This window comes from Xyrauchen texanus, chromosome 12, assembly GCF_025860055.1.
Source record: "Xyrauchen texanus isolate HMW12.3.18 chromosome 12, RBS_HiC_50CHRs, whole genome shotgun sequence".
Lineage (NCBI taxonomy): Eukaryota > Metazoa > Chordata > Actinopteri > Cypriniformes > Catostomidae > Xyrauchen > Xyrauchen texanus.
This window is the reverse complement of record NC_068287.1, coordinates 41,254,622-41,278,875: the sequence shown is the minus strand read 5'-3', so window position 1 is coordinate 41,278,875 and position 24,254 is coordinate 41,254,622. Positions and strand designations below refer to the sequence as shown.

At 37.0% G+C, this 24,254-nt stretch overlaps 2 protein-coding genes and 1 non-coding gene across 3 annotated transcripts in view; 2 read left to right on the top strand and 1 right to left on the bottom strand.

Moving 5' to 3' along the window:
* LOC127652650 (TBC1 domain family member 16-like) overlaps nt 1-3,793 on the bottom strand; it is a 34,127-nt gene extending 30,334 nt beyond the window's left edge. Inside the window, exon 1 of the mRNA XM_052138916.1 lies at nt 3,678-3,793. The gene's annotated coding sequence lies outside the window, so the exon portion shown is untranslated. The remainder of the gene's footprint in view (nt 1-3,677) is intronic.
* Nucleotides 3,794-9,706: 5,913 nt separating this feature from the next.
* tnpo2a (transportin 2a) overlaps nt 9,707-24,254 on the top strand; it is a 28,334-nt gene continuing 13,786 nt past the window's right edge. The window contains exons 1-11 of the mRNA XM_052138915.1: nt 9,707-9,786; nt 11,057-11,156; nt 17,667-17,742; nt 18,642-18,791; nt 18,967-19,073; nt 19,249-19,382; nt 22,657-22,738; nt 22,837-22,959; nt 23,044-23,162; nt 23,494-23,554; nt 23,748-23,919. Coding sequence (XP_051994875.1) covers nt 11,058-11,156; nt 17,667-17,742; nt 18,642-18,791; nt 18,967-19,073; nt 19,249-19,382; nt 22,657-22,738; nt 22,837-22,959; nt 23,044-23,162; nt 23,494-23,554; nt 23,748-23,919 — 1,123 coding nt within the window. The 5' untranslated portion in view covers nt 9,707-9,786; nt 11,057. The remainder of the gene's footprint in view (nt 9,787-11,056; nt 11,157-17,666; nt 17,743-18,641; nt 18,792-18,966; nt 19,074-19,248; nt 19,383-22,656; nt 22,739-22,836; nt 22,960-23,043; nt 23,163-23,493; nt 23,555-23,747; nt 23,920-24,254) is intronic.
* LOC127653499 (small nucleolar RNA SNORD41) lies at nt 23,594-23,663 on the top strand. The gene has a single exon (XR_007971818.1). It is a non-coding gene; the product is annotated as a small nucleolar RNA SNORD41 (small nucleolar RNA).

Genomic DNA, 24,254 nt, shown 5'->3' with positions numbered 1-24,254 from the left:
TTTACGTAACTGCTGCTAATAGTTAATAGTTCATTGACCCATTGTGCGGTGCGAGCTGGAAATCACCTGTCACCGGCCTGTCTCTGTACTATCTGAAAAGTCATAAATACGACATTAGTTACCATGAGATTAGTGAAAACAATGAACATGAGGTAACATAAAAAGGCAACAGAAACCCTAGCCTGAAATAAGTTGAGACAAATAACGGTACGCGAACACTAATCCTCAAATATTAGCTGATTTGATCTTTAAAAAAAAAACAACATCGCTGTAACAACATACTCATGCTACATACATATGTGTTACATAAATATATAAAATAAATGCATTTATTAACTACTAATTACCAGAAATCGCAGTTCTGTCACTCTACTCTAACAGTTTGAAATGCCCGCCAAAGCACTTCCTGGAACTATCTGAAGTCTACGTGAATCACGTGACGATCAAGCATTTAGAACTTCCGTTGTCGCAACTCTCTCTCTATATGGCTCTGTCCGTACCATGTTCTATAGACATCAATAAAGCCATGCAGCTTTTTGAGGAGAGGTATGCTATTACAGTACTTTTCAAAGCAATCAGTCTCACAATTGTGGCTTAGTGGATGAAAGAGTGAACAAATCTATATCCATAGATTTACAGTGAAGGAGGGACCCAAGTCATATAGGGACCAGAATATCATATATAATTTTTTGGTCCAATAGGTAACCAACAGGCAACTAGTAAGAAGACTCTAGATACCAATAACCACCCAAAATACCAGTGACACCCTAGCATGATAGCATGATAGCATCCACCTAGAACACCCTAGCAACCACACATCAATGTGCTAAAAACACCCAGAACACCTTAGCAACTGCCCACAACAGCCTAGCATTCCATTATGAATATACATCATAAAAATCTTACAGAATTTGTCAGCAGCTAAACGAAAACAAATTATGCAACATTCTGTGCAATCAATCATTGCTTTCCAATCTTTCAATCTTCTGCCTGATTTCAGTTTTTCCTCTCTTGATTAACTATACCCAGCCCTTCCTCTACTGAAATGGCACAAATTTACAGGGTGGCAGTATCTCATTTGTGTTGATTAGAGGTCAGTTTCCTTTTACATACACAGATAAGCCAAATCATTATGACCACCTGCTTAATATGCTTTTGGTCCAGAACCAACCCGCCGAGGCATGGACTCTATAAGACCCCTGAAGGTGTCCTGTGGTATCTAAATAAGCAGTTGATACTTCAAGTCTTGTAAGTAAGTGGAGTGGTGGTGGCGTAGTGGTTAAAGCACAGGGCTGTTAATCAGAAGGTCAGAGGTGCTAACCCCACGGCCACCACCATTGTGTCCTTGAGCAAGGCACTTAACTCCAGGTTGTTATGGGAGGATTGTCCCTGTCATAATTGCACTGTAAGTCGCTTTGGATAAAAGCATCTGCCAAATGCATAAATGTAAATGTAAGTAGCGAGGTGGATCCACTCTGGATTTGACTTATTGGTCCAGTACATTCCACAGATGCTCAATCGGATTTAGATCTGGGGAATTTGGAGGCCAGGGCAACACCTTGAACTCTTCATAATGTCCTTCAAACCATTCCCGAACAGTGTGTGCAGTGTGGCAGGCTGCATTATCCTGCTGAAAGAGGGCGCTGCCATCAGGGAACACCATTCCCATAAAGGGGTGTACCTGTTCTGCAATGATGCTTAGGTAGGTGGCACATGTCAAACTGACATCCACATGAATGGCCGGACCCAGGGTTTCCCAGCAGAACATTACCCAGAGGATCAAACTCCCTCTGCCGGATTGTCGTCTTCCCACAGTGCATCCTGGTGTCATTGAGCCCCAGGTAAATGGTGCACACGTAAAGATTTTACCCGCTCAAATTCAATATAATGTTCATTTTCTCCTTGTTCAATGTCGCACACCCTTCGGCTGTCTCAGAAACGCAAACAGACGTACATATGAATTCACATTTAAACTGTATTACATATATAAAAAATAAATATTTAAATAGTTTTAACTCAAGTTATATACTTAAAATGAATTACTTTAATTGTCATATTAAATGTCAGTAACTAATCGGATTACAAAATGTAATTAAAGTAGTAAATAAATAGTAGTTACACTACTTTTGTGTGTAAAGTAATTAGATTACAGTAACTAATTACTTTGTCATCAGATTACATCCAACACTGGTAGCCAAATAATTTTTCAAAAGTAAAGTTGGACTGTAGTTGAATTAGCCTGCTTTAGATTATGAGTAGCCTGTAGCTTGACAGGTTACGGTTTCAAAGCAGCATCCTGAACACTGCAACTTAACACCTGAGAAAAGTCTTAAGCACTTAGGGAATGTCAAACCTTGATAAAAAAAAAAACAACTAACAAAAAGACCATATACTATATCAGGCGTTTTGGGCAATTTGGAAGCTTGTCCGGTAAGGGTACTCTAAAACTCGAGAGTAGAGTTTCCTTCACTTTTACTACATTGAGAATATACAGGTGGATGAGAGAAACACGTGCAATCTATAATTTAAGTGCAAACACAATTAGAGTGAATAAACATGCCACATCATGGCACTAGACTATCTTGCACTGCAAATCAGGAAAAGGTGATATTGTACTATCACAACTGTGTACTGAGAAGACTAGTCACTAGTAGATGCATGTGATCTTTCTCCTTTAATCTGTCAACATCTCTGGAACTCTTGCACTGGCAGATATGCATGTGCCATACAGCAAAACAACAACAACTTGCCCTGGAATCCACTTTAACATCTACAGAATGAAACAAGTAGGGTACATTTGGGCTAAAGGCACTTTTGATTTTATTGTCTCCCGAAACACTAAACAGTAACAAAAGCAACCCCAGTACTTTCCTTAACACCTCTTTGTCACTATATAGTGCAAAATATTCCTGATCCGTGAGATCATTGCGTGCAATGTCTAAAGTTTGATTCTGAGGTCATTTGATTTCATATTTAATACTTTTTTAAATGTTGCAAATGTATGTAGCTAATGAGAATTACCAGCAACTTATTCAATTCTTACTGTATTTGATCCCATTACAACTGGTTCTAAATTATTATGATAACCTTGAACACATTCCTCTAGAATTGTATGAGGAGGGATATCCAATAAAAAGTTATTCATCACATGCACAGTAAACAAATATGCATTATTAAACATGCTACTAAACATCTAAGTGCCTTTAAATGGTCATAAAACCATATAATAGCACAGTGGCATATTAATCCCAATGTCAAAGTAAACATGTATAAGTCTTAAGCAATAAAGTATTTGCATGTCCCAACATTGCAATGTCTAAATAAATATTACAATATTCAAAATCAACTTGCAGCCTACATCAAGCACACCATGTCTTCATATATTGAACTTGTTCGGGCCTGTATCAGATGCGGTCCATCTGATTGGGCTGATTGACCTCTACCAATATTGTATTTAAATGCACAATGCCACTTGTGCCACTCTGTGCATATGAAGCATCATAAAACGTATAGCAAGTAACACAGACGCAAAGCGCGCGGAGAAATTTGGTCCGTTATGTCTGTTATAATAGAGATACATCTACTGCTCTTCCCATATGGGACGCAGCTTGAACAACTTCCAATACTGACAGACATTACAATGGATTAGTAATCGAAAAACAAGTCAACACGCTTACCTTCAGTACCAGAAGCGATTATAACCACTGCCACTCGTCCATATCAGAAGCTGTCCACCGGAGAGTAATAAATTATAGATAGTTGCTTCTGTGAATGACGCCGTTCTCGCTGTGTGTACGCGTGTTTATGGGCGACACGTCACTCCGCACTCCGCACGCCGCCGCTGAAGCCACGCCCACTTCCTTTCAACGCTCTGAACGCAACGCTGAAAGGCGAGAGGTCGTGTTTATAATAAAGTAGAGAGAGCGAAAGCAAATAAAAGGGGTTAAATGTTTATTATTTTAAGTATTAAATTAATCGAATGTAAAGCACATTTACATAAATTGACCAATCAGTAGTAATTACGCACACCAAAACAAGCAAAAGTGTGGATTATTGAAAATAATTAAATCAATAAACAGAATTACGATTCAGGTTGATTTTATCCAACCTTCATTTTTCTATATATTATATACAGAGGGGTCCAAATGTCTGTGACCGCACTGAAAATATTGTAACTATTATATATATATATATATATATATATATATATATATATATATATATATATATATATATATATATATATATATATATTATTTAAACAAAATTATTTAAAAAATGAATGAATTAATTAAATTAAATAAAATAATTAAAATGATATACGTACAAAACATTAAAACAAAGAAAAGATAGCCTATGGTGTAAAATGAAGAATTAATCGTTTTCTAGGTCACTACTCAAATGTAAGCAAATTTGTGGTGTTTGCCATGGTAACTCGTTTAAAAGGTCAGATTTCCATTCTGCCATTGAATCACTCAAGATTCTCTTTGGGACATTTTAAATCATGCTTGGCTATTATAAATTATTTTAATCTATTTTTATAAAGATAGATTTATTTTAGCATTGATTGTGTTAATTATTGTGTATAAAATAAACCACAACAAAGCATTGTTTCATGTATTCATCACTGATTCACATCATTACAAACATTAACTCGATATAATATACATTGTTTAAAAACATTAAGTGCATTATTAATAATAGTTGTATACACAATAATATAAACAATTACACAATATATGTACACAGAAGATTTACACAGCAGTACAACAGAGGGGTATTCCAGAGAGCAGGTTAAGAGAATTACCCGGGGTACGTTTACTCAGAGTAAGCGGATAACCTCAGCTTTCTGTTCCAAAAACTGATAGAACTTTCAGGGTATGTTAGTAGTAGCCATAGCAACTTAGTCTCTGAACATAACCTGCTCCAGAGTAGGGCACCAACTCCCTAGGGGGGTACCAGAAAGTCCACCGGTTACCCTAACGCGTTATAAGCAGTTGCACAGATGATCGCTTTGTGCTCATATCCCCATTTCAATTAAAAGTTGTATCATTCTGATGCTCAGCCTCCTCTGCCTGGTCAATGTCTAAATTACATTTTTGTTCTGCCTTCCAATAGGGACCGTTTACAGCTTCCTATCAACAAGAGATGAGTTACTTTTCCCTAATGCTGAGATCATGAACATCATAAAATATGATGACACAATCTTCAATTAAAACAACATAATTTCATTCAGTACCAAGTTGCTGGAGGCAGATGGACCTTCATGTACTTGAGAATGCCCAGCCATGGCCTTTTATGGGACAAGACAATAAGCAAGTTTTAATGCCACAACCAATAAAAAGGAAAACAAAGGACATGTAACTCCTATCATTGCCCACCTCTGTTACAGCAGATCTTTAGCTTATAATGCACATGAATAATCACGTGTGCCCGACTGAAAAACATTACAATGCATTAAATCTATGGAAAATGGTCCTACAATTGAAAAAGGGTCTATAAAAACAATGACACCATCAGCACATCAAATGTGGGAAATTAAAAGTGATTTGATTTTAAGATTTTAGAAACCACAACTGGGTCCATCAAATGGTATTAAAAATAAAGCAAATACATTCAGTTCAAATATATATTTAGCATGCACAGAACATGGCAATTACCAGTAATATTAATCTTAAAACAAAATATATATTAAACCTATAGCCTATTATCATAATGTTAATAGAATATGAATGTTAATAGGCTACTTAAAATGAAGTTCAGTGCAAACAAATAACACAACAGTCGACCTATTAAAAATTAATGTAGGCAAGAGAGGTCCAATATTAATGTTGAATGAAGCTTTTACGTGTACGATAAAACTTTATAGTTTGATTAATTAAAACATTCACACAATGATTCAGTACACTTTCTGTCATGCAAACTCTCAGTCCTAAACCAATGCAGAACCCGCGCAGATGCTCGGGAACCCACAAAGTAAGCAAGTTTTGGGTTAATCAACCGAGAGTTCAGGGTTTATGTCATGGTATTAACATTACTTTCTGGAATACCCCTCAGCAGAGCTTTCATCCTCCTCATTAACTCCACTGTATTATAAACATGGCCGTCATGGGTAAATCCAGACCAAGCACATGCACACATGCACACACACACACACACACACACACACACACACACACACACACACACACACACACACACACACACACACACACACACACACACAAAACTTACTATGATAGTATTTTAATATGAACACATTGAAATATTTTGCACAGACGTAAACCTTGTGCTGTGTTCATTTTTGCTAACACCTTTTGCATTCCCGGTCAAAAATGACCATCCCACTAAGATAAATAAAATGTTAATAAATCTCTCATACTGCATATATTTTCACAGTCTATTGCATTAAATCTTTATGTCTTTTTTAGTACAGTAAATATGGTGTTGTACTTCTTTTTTTTAACATATTTTACTGATAGAAGGATTCAATGAATTGCCGATTTTTAAAGCTTAGAATTCGGACTTTACAATGCATGTGTAGCTGATCCTTCCCATTATTATATAATGCTTTTTAATGTACTGACAAATTAGAACCATTTCATCCTCATCATTTGCAAATTTGTTATCACAACATTTATATTCTGAGTTGGTAAAAACATACCCATGTGTTTATGTGTCAGCCATGTGTTTTACATCATTGAAAAGGTCTCAGTTAGTAAAATGCAATGAGCAAATTTGTTTAACTCAGAGGCCAAACTGCAGTGAGAATTAGTGTATCAAATTCCCACCGACACACAGAAATATACTGTCTGGCCAAAAAAAAAAAGTAGCATTCTCTAATATTTCGTTGGACTGCCTTTAGCTTTGATTGCGGCACAGATTTGTCATGGCATTGTTTCGACAACCTTATGCAATGTCACATTTATTTCCGTCCAGCGTAAATACATTTTTGGCCGAAATCTTGAATTGATGATGGGAGAGTCGAACCACTCCTTAAAGTCTTCTCCAGCACATCCCAAAGACTTTCAATGGGGTTAAGGTCAGGATTCTGTGGTGGCCAATTCATGTGTGAAAATGATTCCTCATGCTCCCTGAATCACTCTTTCACTATTTGAGCCCTATTAATCTTGGTATTGTCGTCCTGGAATATGCCCGTGCCGTCAGGGAAGAAAAAATCCATTGATGGGATAACCTGGTCATTCAGTACATTCAGGTAGTCAGCTGACTTCATTTTATTGCCACATAACGTTGCTGAGACTAGACCTGACCAATTGAAGCAACCCCAGATCATAACACTGCCTCCAGAGGCTTGTACAGTGGGCACTATGCATGATGGGTGCATCGCTTCTTGTGCTTCCCTTCTTACCCTGATGCGCCCATCACTTGGAATAGGGTAAATCTTGACTCATCAGACCACATGACCTTTTTCCATTGCTCCACAGTCCAATCTTTATGCTCCCAAGCAAATTAAATCTTTTTTTTTATTATTTGCCTCACTAACAAGTGGCCACACAGCTGTTTAGTCCCAATCCTGAAAGTTCTCATCGCATTGTGCCTGTGCAAATGATCTTTAAATATTAAACTTAGCCGTGAGTTCTACTGTACGATGTGACTTCACTAAGCATTTTAGTGATCTCCGATCACGATCATTACATTTTTTTTTACTACTAGCTAACAAGAGCCATTCTATGTATCCACCTGTGACCGTAGCCCTGCAAAGCCCCCTTGAGGACAAAACTGGAACGTGTAAAATTATTTTACAAGCTGCAACAAACTGATGGAACGGTAAAAAGCGCCTGCCAAAGTGGCATGTGACGCTGTGAAATTCACTGGGCAAATAGAAAATGTACCCACATTTGGTTCCTGGCGAGTGTTAATTTCGGACCGGGCATGGACAATGACATATAACTTACAGCAGACAATCCCGATTCAAACGAGCCCAACACAACAAAAAGTAGATCTTGAAATATTGCTCAAAGAGTGTATATGGAAAGACCATGCACAAAAGTGTGCTCAACACACATCGTGTGAGAGTGTGTGTTTGTGTTGTGTGTGTGTGTGCACATGTCTGAGAACTTTGTGTGCGCAAACACACATCCACATGTGTGCTCATCTAAAGGATTGGGGTGCTCCTGAATACTTGTAGTTTAATACATCATTTCTTTGATCAGGAACACAACAAGTATAACAAAGTGAAATATAACCAATAAAAAAATCAGATACCATCTGTGAACAATGGCAAGAAATTGTATTCCAGTTGGATTAAATAAAAAAATAAAAAAGTAGTTAAAAAAAGGGTCAATATGACCAGAACACAACGTAAGGGAACATTGCTATGATATTTACATACTATTCAAGTATAAGTAGGCCAGTGGTTCCCAACCCTGTTCTGGAGGCTACACATTTTGTATATCTCCCTTTACTGACACACCCAAATCAGGTCTTGGAGTCTCCACTAATGAGCTGATGAGTTGAATCAGGTGTGTTTGATTAGGGAGATATCCAAAATGTGTAGTGTTGAGGGGCCTCCAGGGTTGGGAACCACTGAAGCAGGTCTATACCAAAATAGGTACATCAGGTATCCCAATAAAAAACTTTACTCCAGAACATAAAGATATTTAGAATGAGATCTGGCAATTTCTGGAAAGGCCATTCAGAGATACTGGTTTTTCCACAAAATATATCTTGACATGTAAAATTCCCTTATATGATTTATATATATATAAATACACACACACAGCTCTGGAAATAAATTAAGAGGCCACTGCAAAATTATCAGTTTCTCTAGATTTACTATTTATAGGTATGCAATCCAAATTGTGCTCATTTATGGAGTTATACTTGGCTTTGCATGCATTAGGTCAAGTTACTAAACCTGCTTTAGTGAGCAATATAATATCTTAAAACAAGAAAAGTGCCCAAACTAAAAATGAAATCAGGCATCCTGGAGTTCTGGAGTATTTAAGTCATATACGGTTTCATAACCCTATCACAAAAGTAACAACTGTATCTCATAAACTCACGACTCAGGAATCATCAGAGGAAATGATGCACTCTATGAAGCCAGTCTAAAAACAGACACTGATTTAATATATATATATATATATATATATATATATATATATATATATATATATATATATATATATATATATATATATATATATTCTAACAATATAAAGGTCTTTCTATAAAATATATCACTGATAACAAGCATTATTCATTCATCAAATACTATTTTACTGAGACAACTACATAATTCTAATGAATAATTTCCTCATCCTGTTTTTGAACTCTTTTGTTCCCATGAAGAGGCAAATCATTTGTTAAAGCACATTTCAATGTATAATAATGATACAAATGTAGTATTTACATTTTAATAATTGCTCATATAATATACATAAAGTTCAATGGACTGGAACAATTGTTTTCATTTGAACAATTTAAGACTGAGGTCAAAACATATATGCAGACGAAAAGTACAAATCTGAAAAGCTTGTTTACTATGTATCATCATCGTTTTATATCTAATGTCATTTGAGATGGTTAGCTTTATTACTTTTTTATTTCGACGTAAGAAAATTATTTAAATTGTTACATGGTGCTCTTGTTTGTAATACTATTAATAATAATAATAATTCTATTTTGAGAGAATCAAGAGACATCCGTCACTTCCTCCTTCTACAGCTCGTGCTGCGGAAGTGTTTGAATGTGCCATTGCGCGAGACTAGCGCGAGCTCCACGCTGCATGAACTGACCTACAGGCCTCTTTTCGCGGCATGTGTAAGTAAACACGCCGAGCACTTTCGTAATATCAGACTTCAGTATATAAACTATAGCGTGGGTTCATAAATATTGCGTAGTTTGTGTTAGAACTGATATTTATTCTAGATCATGTCCCAAAATGTACAAAGCCGCTGCTTGCTCGCGCATACTGCTGTTTAGCTTCGGCTAGATAGCTGTTACTTGTTGCTTTGAGAGTTTAAAGTTTATAAAGGGGCTATTACAATGATAATTGTTGTTGTAATGACGGTTAAGTGTTTATTGCACCTAATTGTGGGTCGTGCCTGCGTGATTCCGCTTTATCAAAGTTATTTTTATTTTAATCTAAAGGTGACTCGATGTTGATATCCTTCCGTATTAAGCTAGGATAGCTATACGAAGTTTCTACAAATGTGTAGTTACATGTAAGATGGGCATAGTCGTGATTTGGCCTAGAGCGGCGTGGGAGCTACACAGCTCGAATATATTCCTATAGTCTCTGTCTTTTATGTTTTGACCTTTCATCAAAAACACTGACCTCAAATCGATAAAGCCAACAGATTTCCTTTGTCAGCTCAATGTGGGGTGTGAACTAGGCGGTTGTGTAGGACGGAAGACAAGGCCTTAGCACCACCATATGCATGACCATGTGCATTGCGTGCTTCTCAATGCTTTGATGTGGCATGAGTCCGACAACATCTGTGTAACTGATCAATAGGGATCAAACATTGTATAATCCCTTCGACTTGACATTTTGTGGAACATAGCAGTGGTGGATTGAATTGCCTACAGTGTATGCATACCGCAGCTCCTATCACGAAGTTTTGCATATATAAATGCTGCAATTGGAGGAATCAATTACGTTTTTGGGGACGCAAAGAACTGAAAAGTATAGGCCCAGTTGTGTCTTGATTTGTGTTCATCTCTGATGCCATTGCATCATGCATGTGGCATTCTCTTGAAACTTTCACAAATATGCAAAACATTCCAAAACTATTTTTTGTTTTGACCTTTTTATAAGAACAAGTGCAATCAATAAATTAGATACCAAAAAATATATATGATCATAAATGAAGTCCGACTTAAGAACAAGGCACATCTGGAATGTCAGCTAACACTTTTCTAGTAGTAGTAATGGACTAAATTGTTTTACAGAAGTTCCCAAATATCAAAAGTGCAGAGAAGTTGTTTTGCTGTCACAAATGTTGCAATAGTTGTACAACAAGAGGAACTAGTTTGAAGACGAGAAACTGATGTGAAGATATAAATGTTTCTATGTTGATATGTGCAGGATGGAGTGGCAGCCAGATGAACAAAGCCTCCAGCAGGTGCTTCAGCTCCTGAGAGACTCACAGTCTCCGAACACAGCAACACAGAGAGCTGTACAGCAGGTATCTTCAACATGACCAGTCCCATACAGAATAGTCTTTACTGGGAGTTTTTAAGGATAATATATCAGTGACCTTATTTGTCATCTGTATTTTTATTTTTTTAGATTATCACTACTAGTCTGATTGGCCAATATTGATTAACTGATAATGTCAGATGTAATTTTTTCAGTTCAAACAAAACCCTTTCCATGTCATATTCAAAAATAATTAATCATTATCCATATATTCTACTGTGCATCGGCATGTTTGGATTTCAATTTAAACACATGAGATCACTTGGTGTGCCTTTTTGATTTTTATATATATATATATATATATATATATATATATATATATATAATTATTAGCATATACAAATATTTGCTGAAAGCCCCTCATATAACAATACATCAATATATAATGATGAAATCATTATACATAGTTATCTTAAATATATATATATATATATATATATATATATATATATATATATAATTATATAATTAAAATGCATTACATTCTTGTGGCAGAAGAGTTAATCATTGATAAGACAATACAAAAAACGTCTTTAGAATACAATGTATTGTTTTCTACTGTTACGACCCTCCCGTTTATCGTTGTCTAGGGAGTAGGGATAGCGACATTGTCCCACCCAAAGCACAAAACACACCGTTTATACACTGGGAGAGGGTTAATGAGGCAGACGGAAACAGTGTAGTAAAGTATATACACAGATTTATTTACAATACCAACCGTGTACCGTTTACAATATGAAACAATTAAAAAAAAAAAAGGTATTTTACTAATATTTACATATAATACTGCAGATGGGGAGGAAAAGGAACTGGACAATGTCAAATCAAAGAAATTAATAAAAACAAAAACGTCCAATCTTCCTAATCTTTTTATTCAGTAAGCCTACCTAAAGCAAAAAAGAAAATGTAGAAACAAATCTTCAACGTCCATGACATCGTATCTATACTAACACAAAAAGAAATACAGCGGGTGGCACTTGCCCCTGGCCTAGTGTGATTATACAGCAAGTTGTACTAAGTGTGCAAAATGTATATCACTTGACATAACTTACCTATTAATTTTTCCTCTAGCCAGCACAAGTATATTGAAATAGTCCAACAGTTCAGAGACGTGAAGGAATAAAAGGTTTACACGGTCAAAACCACAGTCAAACAAGACATCAAGAGAAACGTTCAAAGCATTCGGAAGAATCCGAATGTGGAGCGAGCTGTCAGTGTTGGCATTGGCATGCCCGATTACTAGGGGGGTGGGAAAGGCCGATAACCGATTTATCGGCCAATAGTTTTTAAAATCTATTCGTATAATGTCAAAACATTTACTTATTCATTCTTTACTATGGCAGGCAAAGACAGAGTCCAAAATGAATTCAATACCAGATACAGTTTTTGTACAACCAAAATTCCAATAATGACCAGAAATAAATTAAGATTTGTTTCACAATGCGAAACTTTTAAAGGGATAGTTCTCCAAAAAGTAAACATTCTCTCATTTACTCACCCTCATGCCATCCCAGATGTATATGACTTCCTTTCTTCAGCAAAACACACTTGAAGAAAATATCTCAGCTCTGTAGGTCTTTATAATACATGTGGATGGTAATACAATTTTGATGCTCCAAAAAACACAGACAATCAGCATTAACATCATCCATACAACTCCAGTGGTTCAGTTAATGTCTTATAAAGCACTACAGTTAAAAGCTCTCTCTTTTGGAGCATAGAAATCATGTTACCATCCACATGCATCATAGGGACCTGCTGAGATATTAAAGTAATGAGAGAATTAAAATTTTTGGGGGAACTATACCTTTAAGTATAAACAAGCCCAAAAGACACTCAAAACTCTTATTTTGAAATGACAAAATGATGGAAAAAAATTATCGGGAACAATTTTTGCTGGTAATTTATTGTTCCAAAAAGCAACTATTGGTACCGATTAATTGGTAAAACCTCTACCTGTTTAGTATGTGTTAGGGGTGTAAAAATGCATCAATACATTGATCTGACAAATACATACAAATAGATTTTTGATGAATGAGGGTGAAAAATTCACTTTAAATTAAAGTTATTTCTAGCAAGTTTACTCCCTACAATACTACATGGGATAAGTGGGTAAATGTCTTGATGCTGCCGAGTTCTGGTAAATATATGGATTTTCTGATGCATTGCAAACTTAATTTGAACAATCTCTCAATTCTTAAATCCCAAGATTGATTTTTCACTTCATGTGGCAATCCTCTATAGTGCAAGTAAATCACTCGCTCGTGCAACCAAGTCTCAAGCTATGTGACTAACAATATCTATAATTAGCAAATGGCTAGTAAATGTTCAGATGTCACTCACCAGTGATTGAGTTGTATAGTGGAGAAAACGGTATTAGCATTAATTTTCACAAGTTTGAAGACCCCATTCATCCATTATGCGGGTCTTCAGCTGTACAGTTGTACGAGGTCTTCATTGCCATATTGTGTGCTTGATAATACACCACACATTCTCAATTGGAGATGGTTAGGACTGCAGGCAGGCCAATCTAGCACCCACACTCTGCTTATTTAGGGACGTCCCTGGAAAAGATGGTACTGGATGGCAGTATATGCTGCTCCTATTCTCTAAATTCTCCAATTAACCATGGTTTTAAAACTAATACTGTAGTTTCCATATAGTAACCATGGTTTTACTATATAGTAACCATGTTGATTTTGTGATTTACTATTATTTTACTACAAATACCATGGTAAAATTATGGTTACCGTTGTAAAACCAGGATTTTTATTAAGGACAAACCTGTTTAAGTGTTTACCAAATAGATTATTCTTTGGATTTGGCAGCAATACTTTTTTTCTGAACAAAGCAAATGCCGTACTGTAGCGAAACCGTGACCCTAAAACCATGACACAAACTGTTACACCACTAATAAAGAGAGTAAAATGTGAGCACTTGTGAATGTGTGGAGACAGTTTGGTGGCAACACCAGCTGCACGTACCTTTTAAAAGCTCCACCTTGTCTCATACAAGGAAAAACGTCTTGTGCATCGATTGCTCTGTTTGTTGCAGATGACAGTGAACAGAGTGCAAATTCACTTTGTAGCATGAGTCACATATAGAGTGCATAATTATTTATTTAAATAGCAGCCATTTGTGGTTTAATAATCACATTGAGCCACATAGCGACCGGCTTTTCCAGAGTGGGAAGCTTGTCATAATGTCAGAGCTCCTTGGTCATAACACAGAAACAGTACAAAATAAAAGCTCAATATAAATAAAAAAGTGTGACAATTGTAATATTCACTGTTATGCTGCTACTACTACTACTACTACTAAATCAACAGTAATTGTATTATATTTAAGCAATATCTTACATCTGTGATGCTGTTATGCAGTGATGTAGCAAAAATGATTCCACTTTATTTTAGATTTTACTGTGAGGTTCTGAATAAAAGCACTGCATTTTATAAAAAATAATGCTATCATATTGATAATTGATGAAAGTTTTAATGAATGAATGAATGAATGAATGAATGTATTTAAACACCATTTTGATGAGAAAATCGGCCACTAATTGCAGGGGTTGGTGGTTCGATTCCCGGCCCACATGCCGAAGTTATCTTGGGCAAGACACTGAACCCCAAGTTGCTCCCAATGGCAGGCTAACACCTTGCATGGCAGCTCTGCCGTCATTGGTGTATGTGTGTGGGTGAATTGGTGAATGAGACTCAGTGTAAAGCGCTTTGAATACCGCTAAGGTTAAAAAGGCGCTATATAAGTGCAGACCATTTACAGATTAAAGAGCATTAGAACAAGACAGTATGTCACAAAAAAAATAATATTCCGAGTAAAGACTATATAGAGTATTTGCGATGATAACCCAAGAACTTTTTATAATCCCCATGTATGATATATAAGATCCATTTATAAATTCACAAAATAAAGAAACATTTCCATCCCAGAGTCCGAACACAGAAAATAACTGCTTTAAACATAGTATACATGGAGTTATATCCTCGTGGTTTGAGTACAATGATTGAATCGTCCACTCGTGAGCCGTGACAGAATTCAATGCAAGTAAAACATAGAGATGAAACTGTCCCAGTGTCTACAACTGTATTACATTTACAAATGGGAGATGAGCATGCTGCAATAGTGAAAACGATTACATTAAAACACTTAAACGTGGTCTCTTCTGTCTTACATTTACATTTATGCATTTGGCAGACGCTTTTTTTTTTATCTAAAGCGACTTACAGAGCCCTTATTACAGGGACAATCCCCCCGGAGCAACCTGGAGTTAAGTGCCTTGCTCAAGGACACAATGGTGGTGGCTGTGGGTGTCAAACCAGCAACCTTCTGCTTAACAGTTTAGTGCTTTATTTTTAAATAAACGGATCGATGGGCGGATGTTTGGTTACAATACTATTCGGTGCCAGATGTGACGACACACGGACTGTGATAAAGGCCTATTCCTCATAGTTCTTGTGGCATAGTTGTTGTTAAATACTTCCAGAGTTTAAGATATACTCATATCTAATACTTGTATAGATTAAATATCCAGAAATGTTCTCTTATCTAAACATTTAGAGAATGTGAGCAACATACAGCATGTGAAGGAGTAGTCTTGATTAGAGGAACAGTCTGTGGGGACAAAAGGGAGGAATTCAGAGATGCCAGGAATATATCTTTGGCATAGGTTTTATTTTATTGGTGCCAAATGGACAATTTGTACTGCAGTTATTTGTGTGTAGTCAGTTACTATTAGTGGTCAACCGAAATGTGTTTTTCAATGGCCGATACCGATGTGTAGAGAGCAGGATGGCTGATATAAATGTTGATGAACATTAATACAATTTAACATCAGCAAATCAGATGTACTCAATTTCTAAAGTGAAACAAGCGCTTGGTTTATGCTATATTTTCTCAAATGTGTATTGACGTAAAGAAAAAAACCTTGAAAACAAAGTGACTATCTATTGACAAATCTATTGGTAGATTTTGGAACTGACACAAGGGAGAGTTAACAAGTTAATCGCAAAATGGCTACATATCGGTGGATTAATCGGCCTGGCCGAGATATTGGTCTATCACTAGTTACTATTATTACAATTATATCTTAATGTGTAGCCTGGGTATATTAGTTTAATTTAGGGCTGGGACGGTTACCGCATTACCGCAATACCGCGGTCACGTGACTCCAACCGCGGGTCTGAGCTTGTCACCGTCGTCACCGCAAAAAACAAAAACAAAAAAAACATTGGCCTGCACGTGTGCACGTTGTGTGTAATGACATGGATTCGTTGTGTCTAATCACATGGATTCATTGATTCTAATGATATGGATTATGTCTAATGATATTAGCCTACATGGATTCAAGGTTTTCTAAACAAAACTTATCAAAATATGGAGCAAATCCGACCTTTCGCGAGTTGGGGAGCGCAATGTTCCATGACACATAATAACATTCCATTTGTATTAGAGATGCGCGGATGGGCTATTATTATTTAATCCGCAACCGCATCACAAAACTCATCTGTCCGCACCAACATTTTTTGATAAATTTTCAAAACCGCATCCGCGCCGCTGACTGTTTTAAGGTCTGAGCGATGCAAGACGCTGCTGCCGCGAGGCTAGAAAGCTCTTGGCTGTTCTAGGAAGGAGACTGATCCAATGCAGCAAAGATATTTTAAAGGCTAAAGTCCCTAGTAGGCTATAGCCTATTGGCTATGTTGTATCCCCAGAATATCAGCAGTGAAGTCCGTTTCCGATTGGCGCACAGGGATAAAAATAAATAAATAAATAGTAGCATACATCGGCAAACCTGACTACTAGGCTACTGTAGCCTAAAATTGTATCATTTTGTTTTGAATTTTGTTTAAAATGCATTTTAAGATTTCTATTTATTTCTCATGTCTGTGAGGCAGTAGGCCTAGCCGCGAGTTTCGGTTCATTTATGAGAGAGCTCACGCGCAAGAGATCGCATCAGCGCTTCCACGTCCTGCTGCTGATTATATGTCTGCTATATTTGCTTCTTATTTATTAATTCCAGGCAATTAGTTAATGAAACAGTGATTTAAAATTAAGATACAATTTATACAAAACGAAATTTTAAGTTAAAGAAAGGCTTTCTACAAAACAAAACTTAATAAAGTGGTCAAAATCATGTCTGACCCATCTTCAATGCGAATGTATCTGAGAATAATCTTAAATAAGGAAATCTATACAGTGATTAGTTCATGCCAAATTACTGCTTGATGAAAATTAGACTATTTAAAATTGTGCTCGTTTTTTTCTTCGGATGTAGGTGACAATATTTAAAGTCTGTCTATCAAAAGCTGACTTCTGATGTGTGCTCAAAGTCTGTCGGGGAGGGACTTCTCTGATCCAATGTAATGTATTTAATGCGGTTTACCGCTATACCGCGGTAATATCTTGCTTTTCAACCGCGGTTAGAAAAAATCCATACCGCCCCAGCCCTAGTTTAATTATCTCTTAACTATACTTTCAGAAACTAGAGCAGCTGAACCAGTTTCCTGATTTCAACAACTATCTCATCTTCGTCCTGACAAGGCTGAAAACTGAAGGTGGGTACACATGAATGTAGGTTGTGTCACTCTGGCTTCTCTTCATCTGTTTTTTCATTTCATACGGTTACATATTCTTTATAAATGAGGGTTGGGAATCTAGAACCGGTGCCATTCTTTACAAAATACCGGAATCGGATGATCTTCATGACTTTCGGATCCGTTAACTGTTTGTGAATTTTCCGCCGATGTGGCTGGAACACCGTACTGAAATACTCTGACAAGGTTTCCAGCAACGCATTTCTGCAACAGCGCTGCCCTCTAATGGGTCTACAGTGTAAACCACACAAACAAATGACTCTTATGAGCTGTTGAATCTACAGCGTAAAACAGACAGCACTTCCGGTATGGTCTGATTCCCCAAATAACTATTTAGATGAGCCAGTTCTTTTGAATCTAAGGTGTGAAACATTCAGCGCTTCTGGACTAGTCCGGTATAGTATTAATCTTACACTGATGTGCAAGTTATGAATGTCCAATTCTAAATTCTAAAATAGAACTTATCTTCACAAGCTTGAAATACAACATGAGACAACAGAACAGTCTAAACTGTCTTTGGAACTGACACTGTTATGTCATGTGACTTTAGACCTGTGAGACTTGATCAAGCAGTGCAGTTACTGACTGGTTGTTCATATGACTATAATTGAAAATAAATGAGTTTTGTAATACAAAGAATTATATATATATATTAAATATATATATTAAATGAATTTCTGATTCTTTATAGCTGCTCTGTAGAAATCTTGAAGGATCATCATTTGGCAACAGAATGCAGAGGACATTTAATCCAATAAGAACTACATTTTCAAATAATTATTCCCCGAAAGTACAAAAAGAACTACTGGAAACTATTCCCATCTCTATGTATGACTGTTTACTTCCCTTACTTGGTGCAGATGAGCCAACTAGATCTCTCAGTGGTTTGATACTGAAGAATAATGTGAAGGTCCACTATCAGAACTTCCCACCTACTGTAGCACACTTCATCAAGCAGGAATGTTTAAACAACATTGGAGACCCGTCCCCACTCATCCGTGCTACTATCGGTGAGTTGGTTTGATTGGTCTGGAAATGCCTGTAATTGGTTGTTTAAAGAGCAATTGTTGTTATATTTGCAATGCAAATGTCCTGTCTGAATATGAAGATTAGAGTGAGTGCTAATCATATAGTTCTGCATGCTGAAATGTGATTTTAATTTTTCCTTTTCCTTTTTATATTCAGGCATCCTTATCACAACGATTTCCTCCAAAGGCGAGCTGCAGACATGGCCGGAGTTACTGCCTCAGCTGTGCAACATGCTCAACTCTGAGGACTATAACACCTGTGAGGTCTGTACTCGTTTCACTCCTACCTACTTTTTAAACCCACCTGATCCTGCTGCACTCACTCTTGCGTTTGTCTTGAACACTCTGCCTTATACAAATTACAAATTAAGCAACACATACAGATAAGTGGCCTAACTGTATCTCAGTTGCTCTCGTTCATTGTTTATTTCACACACAGGGTTCATTTGGAGCTTTGCAGAAGATCTGTGAGGACTCATCTGAGCTGTTGGACAGCGATGCTTTGAATCGACCCCTCAACATCATGATTCCCAAATTCCTGCAGTTCTTCAAACACTGCAGCCCCAAGATCAGGTCAGACTGTCAGAATGAATATTTCATTTAAAAGACAAGATAAAATCAAAAGTTCCCTTAATGTTCCTGTTTATACTGTGCACTTGTGATGGACCGATATATCGGGTTTACCAATTAATCAGTGCCCATAGTTGCCTTTTGGAACGAACGATTATCTGCAAAAATCATGTTTATTTATGTTATTTATTCCTTTGTGTTCCTCAGTGGCCAAACCCTTAATCTGTTGAATGTATAGGCAGCAAAAAGCTTATTTGGTGAATATTTAAATCTAGAGTTTCGTAATGGAGCCAAGACTCTGCCACCATTTCTGTTTATGGACTAATTCCTGATTATAAGCGCAAAATGTTATAATAAAGACTTGTATGACTATTGACAAGTGATTGCTGATGATCTACTATTGATAAATGACAATCTACTGTTGATTATTTTGCAACATCTCATATAGTATCAGTCGGTTAATCGGTTTTCAGGCTTTTCCCACCACCTTAGTTATCGTAATCTGCAAAATCCGCTATGGGTGGACCTCTACGGTGAAACGTTCAACAGTGAACCATTTTTTTAAGTTAAAATAATTTTTTTGTCATCTTTCATCTAAATGTACTTGTGACTTTCTCTGAAGTGAATTAATTTTCCCAAAATGTGTATGACTTTTTCCATCCTCAATTTTGCTGTGTGGGTGGGGAAACATGATATTTAAGGAATAATATTTTATTGTTATGACTTTCTTTGTTCTGTGGAACACAAAGATATTTTGATGAATTTATGATGTTTATATCCATACAATGGGGGACCAAAACTTGAAAGCACCAAAAAGTACATCAAGGTAGCATAAAGTAATCCATACGGCTCCAGTGGTAAAAGCCATGTCTTCTGAAGCAATAAGGCTATGTTCAGACTGCAGGCAAATCAGATTTTTTCTCATCAGATCTTTTCAGGCAGACTGTCCGCACTATTAATCGCAAGTGATCTAATCAGATTTGCGCATTCAGACATAACCATCCTATCTGTATTGGTTGCTTTGGTAACGACGTAGGTGTACCCACGTGACGATGCTTTCAAAACAGATGTGGGGAAAATGGAGGTGCATCATCTCGCTCTCCAAATAAGCACCCTGTCCAGTTGCGGTGCAGAACTCCTCCGTCGTCAGCGTTACGGAAGAGACTGGTAAATATTGTGATGTTCCGTGCTGCAGTCACCAATTTTTAACGTCAACGTTGTGTGTTGCTTTAAGAGTGATACAAAAGACCATTTGAAATCCGAATTGAGCAGCCAGAGCGTCCGGACTGAGACATTTGAAACCATCTCCGAATTTGGCGAATCAGAAAAATCTGATTTCATGTGGTTTTTTTCGCTGTCCAGACTATCAAAATCTCATCTGGATACAATCTAGGGATGCACCGAAATTTCGGGAAAAAAGGCTGAAAATATATACCTCCCCGCCCCTCAGTGCTCAGAATTCACTCTGGATCGATCTAGCCATTATCACGGTGCTACCAAACAAATGCCGATCATGTCAGCGGTGTGGAAATTCTTCAAAGTTTCTGATAAGGACATAAAATTTGCGATCTGCAGTGTTTGTTCAGCAGAAATGTCAAGAGATATATACACAGAGTACAGCAAGAGATTCTACAGGAATGTGCCACGATCCACAGCAGTGCCACACCTAGCGCAGCTACAACACAACTTGAGGTGTATCTAGCGGAACAGCGCCAGAAGCGACAATCCCCTTGACTACGGTCGCATAAACAAAGACGCTTTCCTTTGCTTGCGCGGATTGCACACGGGTATTTATCTGCCCTAGCACCAGCACAGAGAGTGAGAGACCGTTCAGTGCAGCATCTCATGTTCTTGATGAGCTCTCCTGTCAGAAAGTTGAGCAACTTTTGTTCTTGAAGAGAAACCTGTCGCTTGTACTTAAATAGAATGTGTGTAGCAATTGTCCAATTTGATGTGTATAGCAATTACATTACACTTGTTCTTCACTCGAGGATACATCTGTCGTTTGCAGTTGAGGTTGGATTTAGTTCAATTACTGCTGTTTTGCACTGTTGTTTTGCACAATAATGTTCACTTAAAGTGTACATATGTTTACATAAACAGAATAGAGCACTGATATATATATATAATTATATATTATAGTTATATATAGATCAGTGGAATAGAGGCCCTCTGCCATTCTGTGTTCTGCCTTTTTGTTTCAATTAAAATTACTGTTGCATATTTAAACTTTTTGAAAGATGTTAGCTAAGTTCATTACTTGACTGTTGTTTTGCATATAATAGTTTTCTAAAACTTAACATTATTTGGATAATTGTTAATAAAATCTGTAAAATTAGATTTTTACAGGACTGAAAGAAGAATAATATTTAATATATTTTTAATATTTGTTTTTGTCCAATTTTGGTGTTACTTTCAATAAAAGTGTGATTTATTTTATTGGTTTGTAGTTTTTCAATTCAGATTCATTAAATTCATGAAATTAATGAAAAAGTATAATATTAATACAATTATACACAAAAAAATAGGTAAAAAAAAAAAGTACGTTTCGGTTTTCGGCCAAGTGCATCCTGGATTTTCGGTTTCGGACCAGAATTTTAATTTCGGTGCATCCCTAATACAATCTGGATATGCAAAAAATCAGATTTTTAGTGGCAGTCTGAACAAGGCCTAAGATCGGTTATGGGTTAGAAATGGACCAAAAATGTTGACATCTTGACATCTGCAGTCTAGTTGGCCTGATAATAAGAGAATCTCTATTACACTTACTTGCGCTTGACGTATGCGCTGTACATGCCTTTATAGTGAAAAAGGAGTTACATTTAGTCTTTCTCTCCCAAAACGGTAGTATAGCTTCAGAAGACGTGAATTAAACCACACGAGACACATGGATTACATTTATGCTGCCTTTAAGTTGTTTTTGGAGCTTGAAAGTTTTCATCCCCATTGACTTGCATTGTATGGATAGAAACGCATAGAAATACAGAATCATATATCCTTCAAAATCTTCATTTGTGTTCCACAGAAGAAAGTCAGTTGGGTCTGAGACTGCATAAGTGGGAATGATAATTTCCTTTGTGTGAACTATTACTTTAATAATATCTCAGCCTGAAATAAATCGGCCAATCAAATCCCACCATACTGTTTCACTCAGAAATGCACATTATGGAAGTTAAATGCATTATGTCCATTTTATTATCTTTAAATACCTGTAATTAATATTCTGGGAAAAGAAAAGTATGAGAATTGCTTAAAATATCTTCATATGGATCTATAGATCTCATGCTATTGCCTGTGTGAACCAGTTTATCGTTGGAAGAGCTCAGGCCCTGATGGACAACATTGACCTGTTTATTGAGGTACTTTCAGTCTTGCACCCTTAATATGCTGAATTTGAACGACGATTGAATTATTTCATCATCATATTTATTTTTTTTACTTCTCTTTTTTTTTCCAGAGTCTGTTTGTGCTGGCTGCAGATGAGGACTCTGAGGTGAGGAAGAATGTGTGCAGAGCTCTGGTCATGCTGCTGGAGGTGCGAATCGACCGGCTCATCCCACACATGCAGAGCATTGTAGAGGTAAGTTGACCAGCCTCTGTCACTTTGAGTGACGTGCGTCTTGACCAGTCAGAGCCACTGATGCTGTTGGTTTCGTTTCTGCAGTACATGCTGCAGCGCACACAGGACCCGGATGAGAACGTGGCTCTGGAGGCCTGTGAGTTCTGGCTTACGTTGGCTGAGCAACCAATCTGTAAGGACGTCCTGTCTGGACACCTTGCACAGTAGGTCACTTTTTGCTGTTATTATTATTAATAATAATAATAATGCTCATCAATATGAATGATTCATATTATAGCTCACGTATTCTAGTGGTCTGGGTTGCACAAAAACAATAGTGTGAATGGAAAGTGAACTGAGACACAAAATATAGACCAAAAATGAGATCTATGAGTCCATTATAATTAAGGCCAAGGACAGTGTGAATGCAAAGAGAACAGTTTGTCACTTAAGGAGCTTTCTGACATTCCTTAAAAGGGACCAGCTACCTTGAAAGGTGAAAGATCCCTTAAGAGATTTTTTTTTAACTAGATCACATGACTCCGTCTCCCTTAGGTTGGTTCCTGTTCTGGTGAATGGGATGAAATACTCTGAGATTGACATCATTTTGTTAAAGGTTAGTAAATTGGTTTTCTCTTCACTTCAAGTCTGACTTTTGGGGGTGATGATATCTTTCATATTGAGACTTCTCGATGATTGTCATGTATTCATACTGTCTGACCCAAAGCGTAAATCTCGGGCATTACTGTACATATTGTCTAGACAATCCCATCTCTGACCTTGTGTTTTCCCTTCTGTTAATGATCCAGGGTGACATGGAAGAGGACGAGGCTGTGCCAGACAACGAGCAGGACATCAAGCCACGCTTTCACAAGTCTCGTACGGTCACCCTTCGTCATGAGGGAGCTGAGGGGGAGGAAGGAGAGGACAGCGAAGATGATGACGACGATGATGATGACAGTCTGTCTGATTGGAATTTACGTGAGTGCTTCTACATGATTTGAAAGCATAGAAACTTATCCTGGTGAAAACATGTTGCCCAATGGGCTGTTTAGACCAAATGTGTTCATGCGCTAAAAATGTCAGACGCAGCGAATAGAACATAACGTAGGTGTCTCAAAGTGTTTGCTTGTCCATACTGAAACGAATGAAAACTCAAAAGAATAGTTCACCCAAAAATGAAAATTTGCTGATAATTTATTTGCTGAGATTTCATTTCAGGCCGCCGCCTCCAAACAATGCAAGTGAATGTACTCATTTTTGCAAAATGCATATTTACAGTGAGGAAAAGTATTTGATCCCCTGCTGATTTTGTA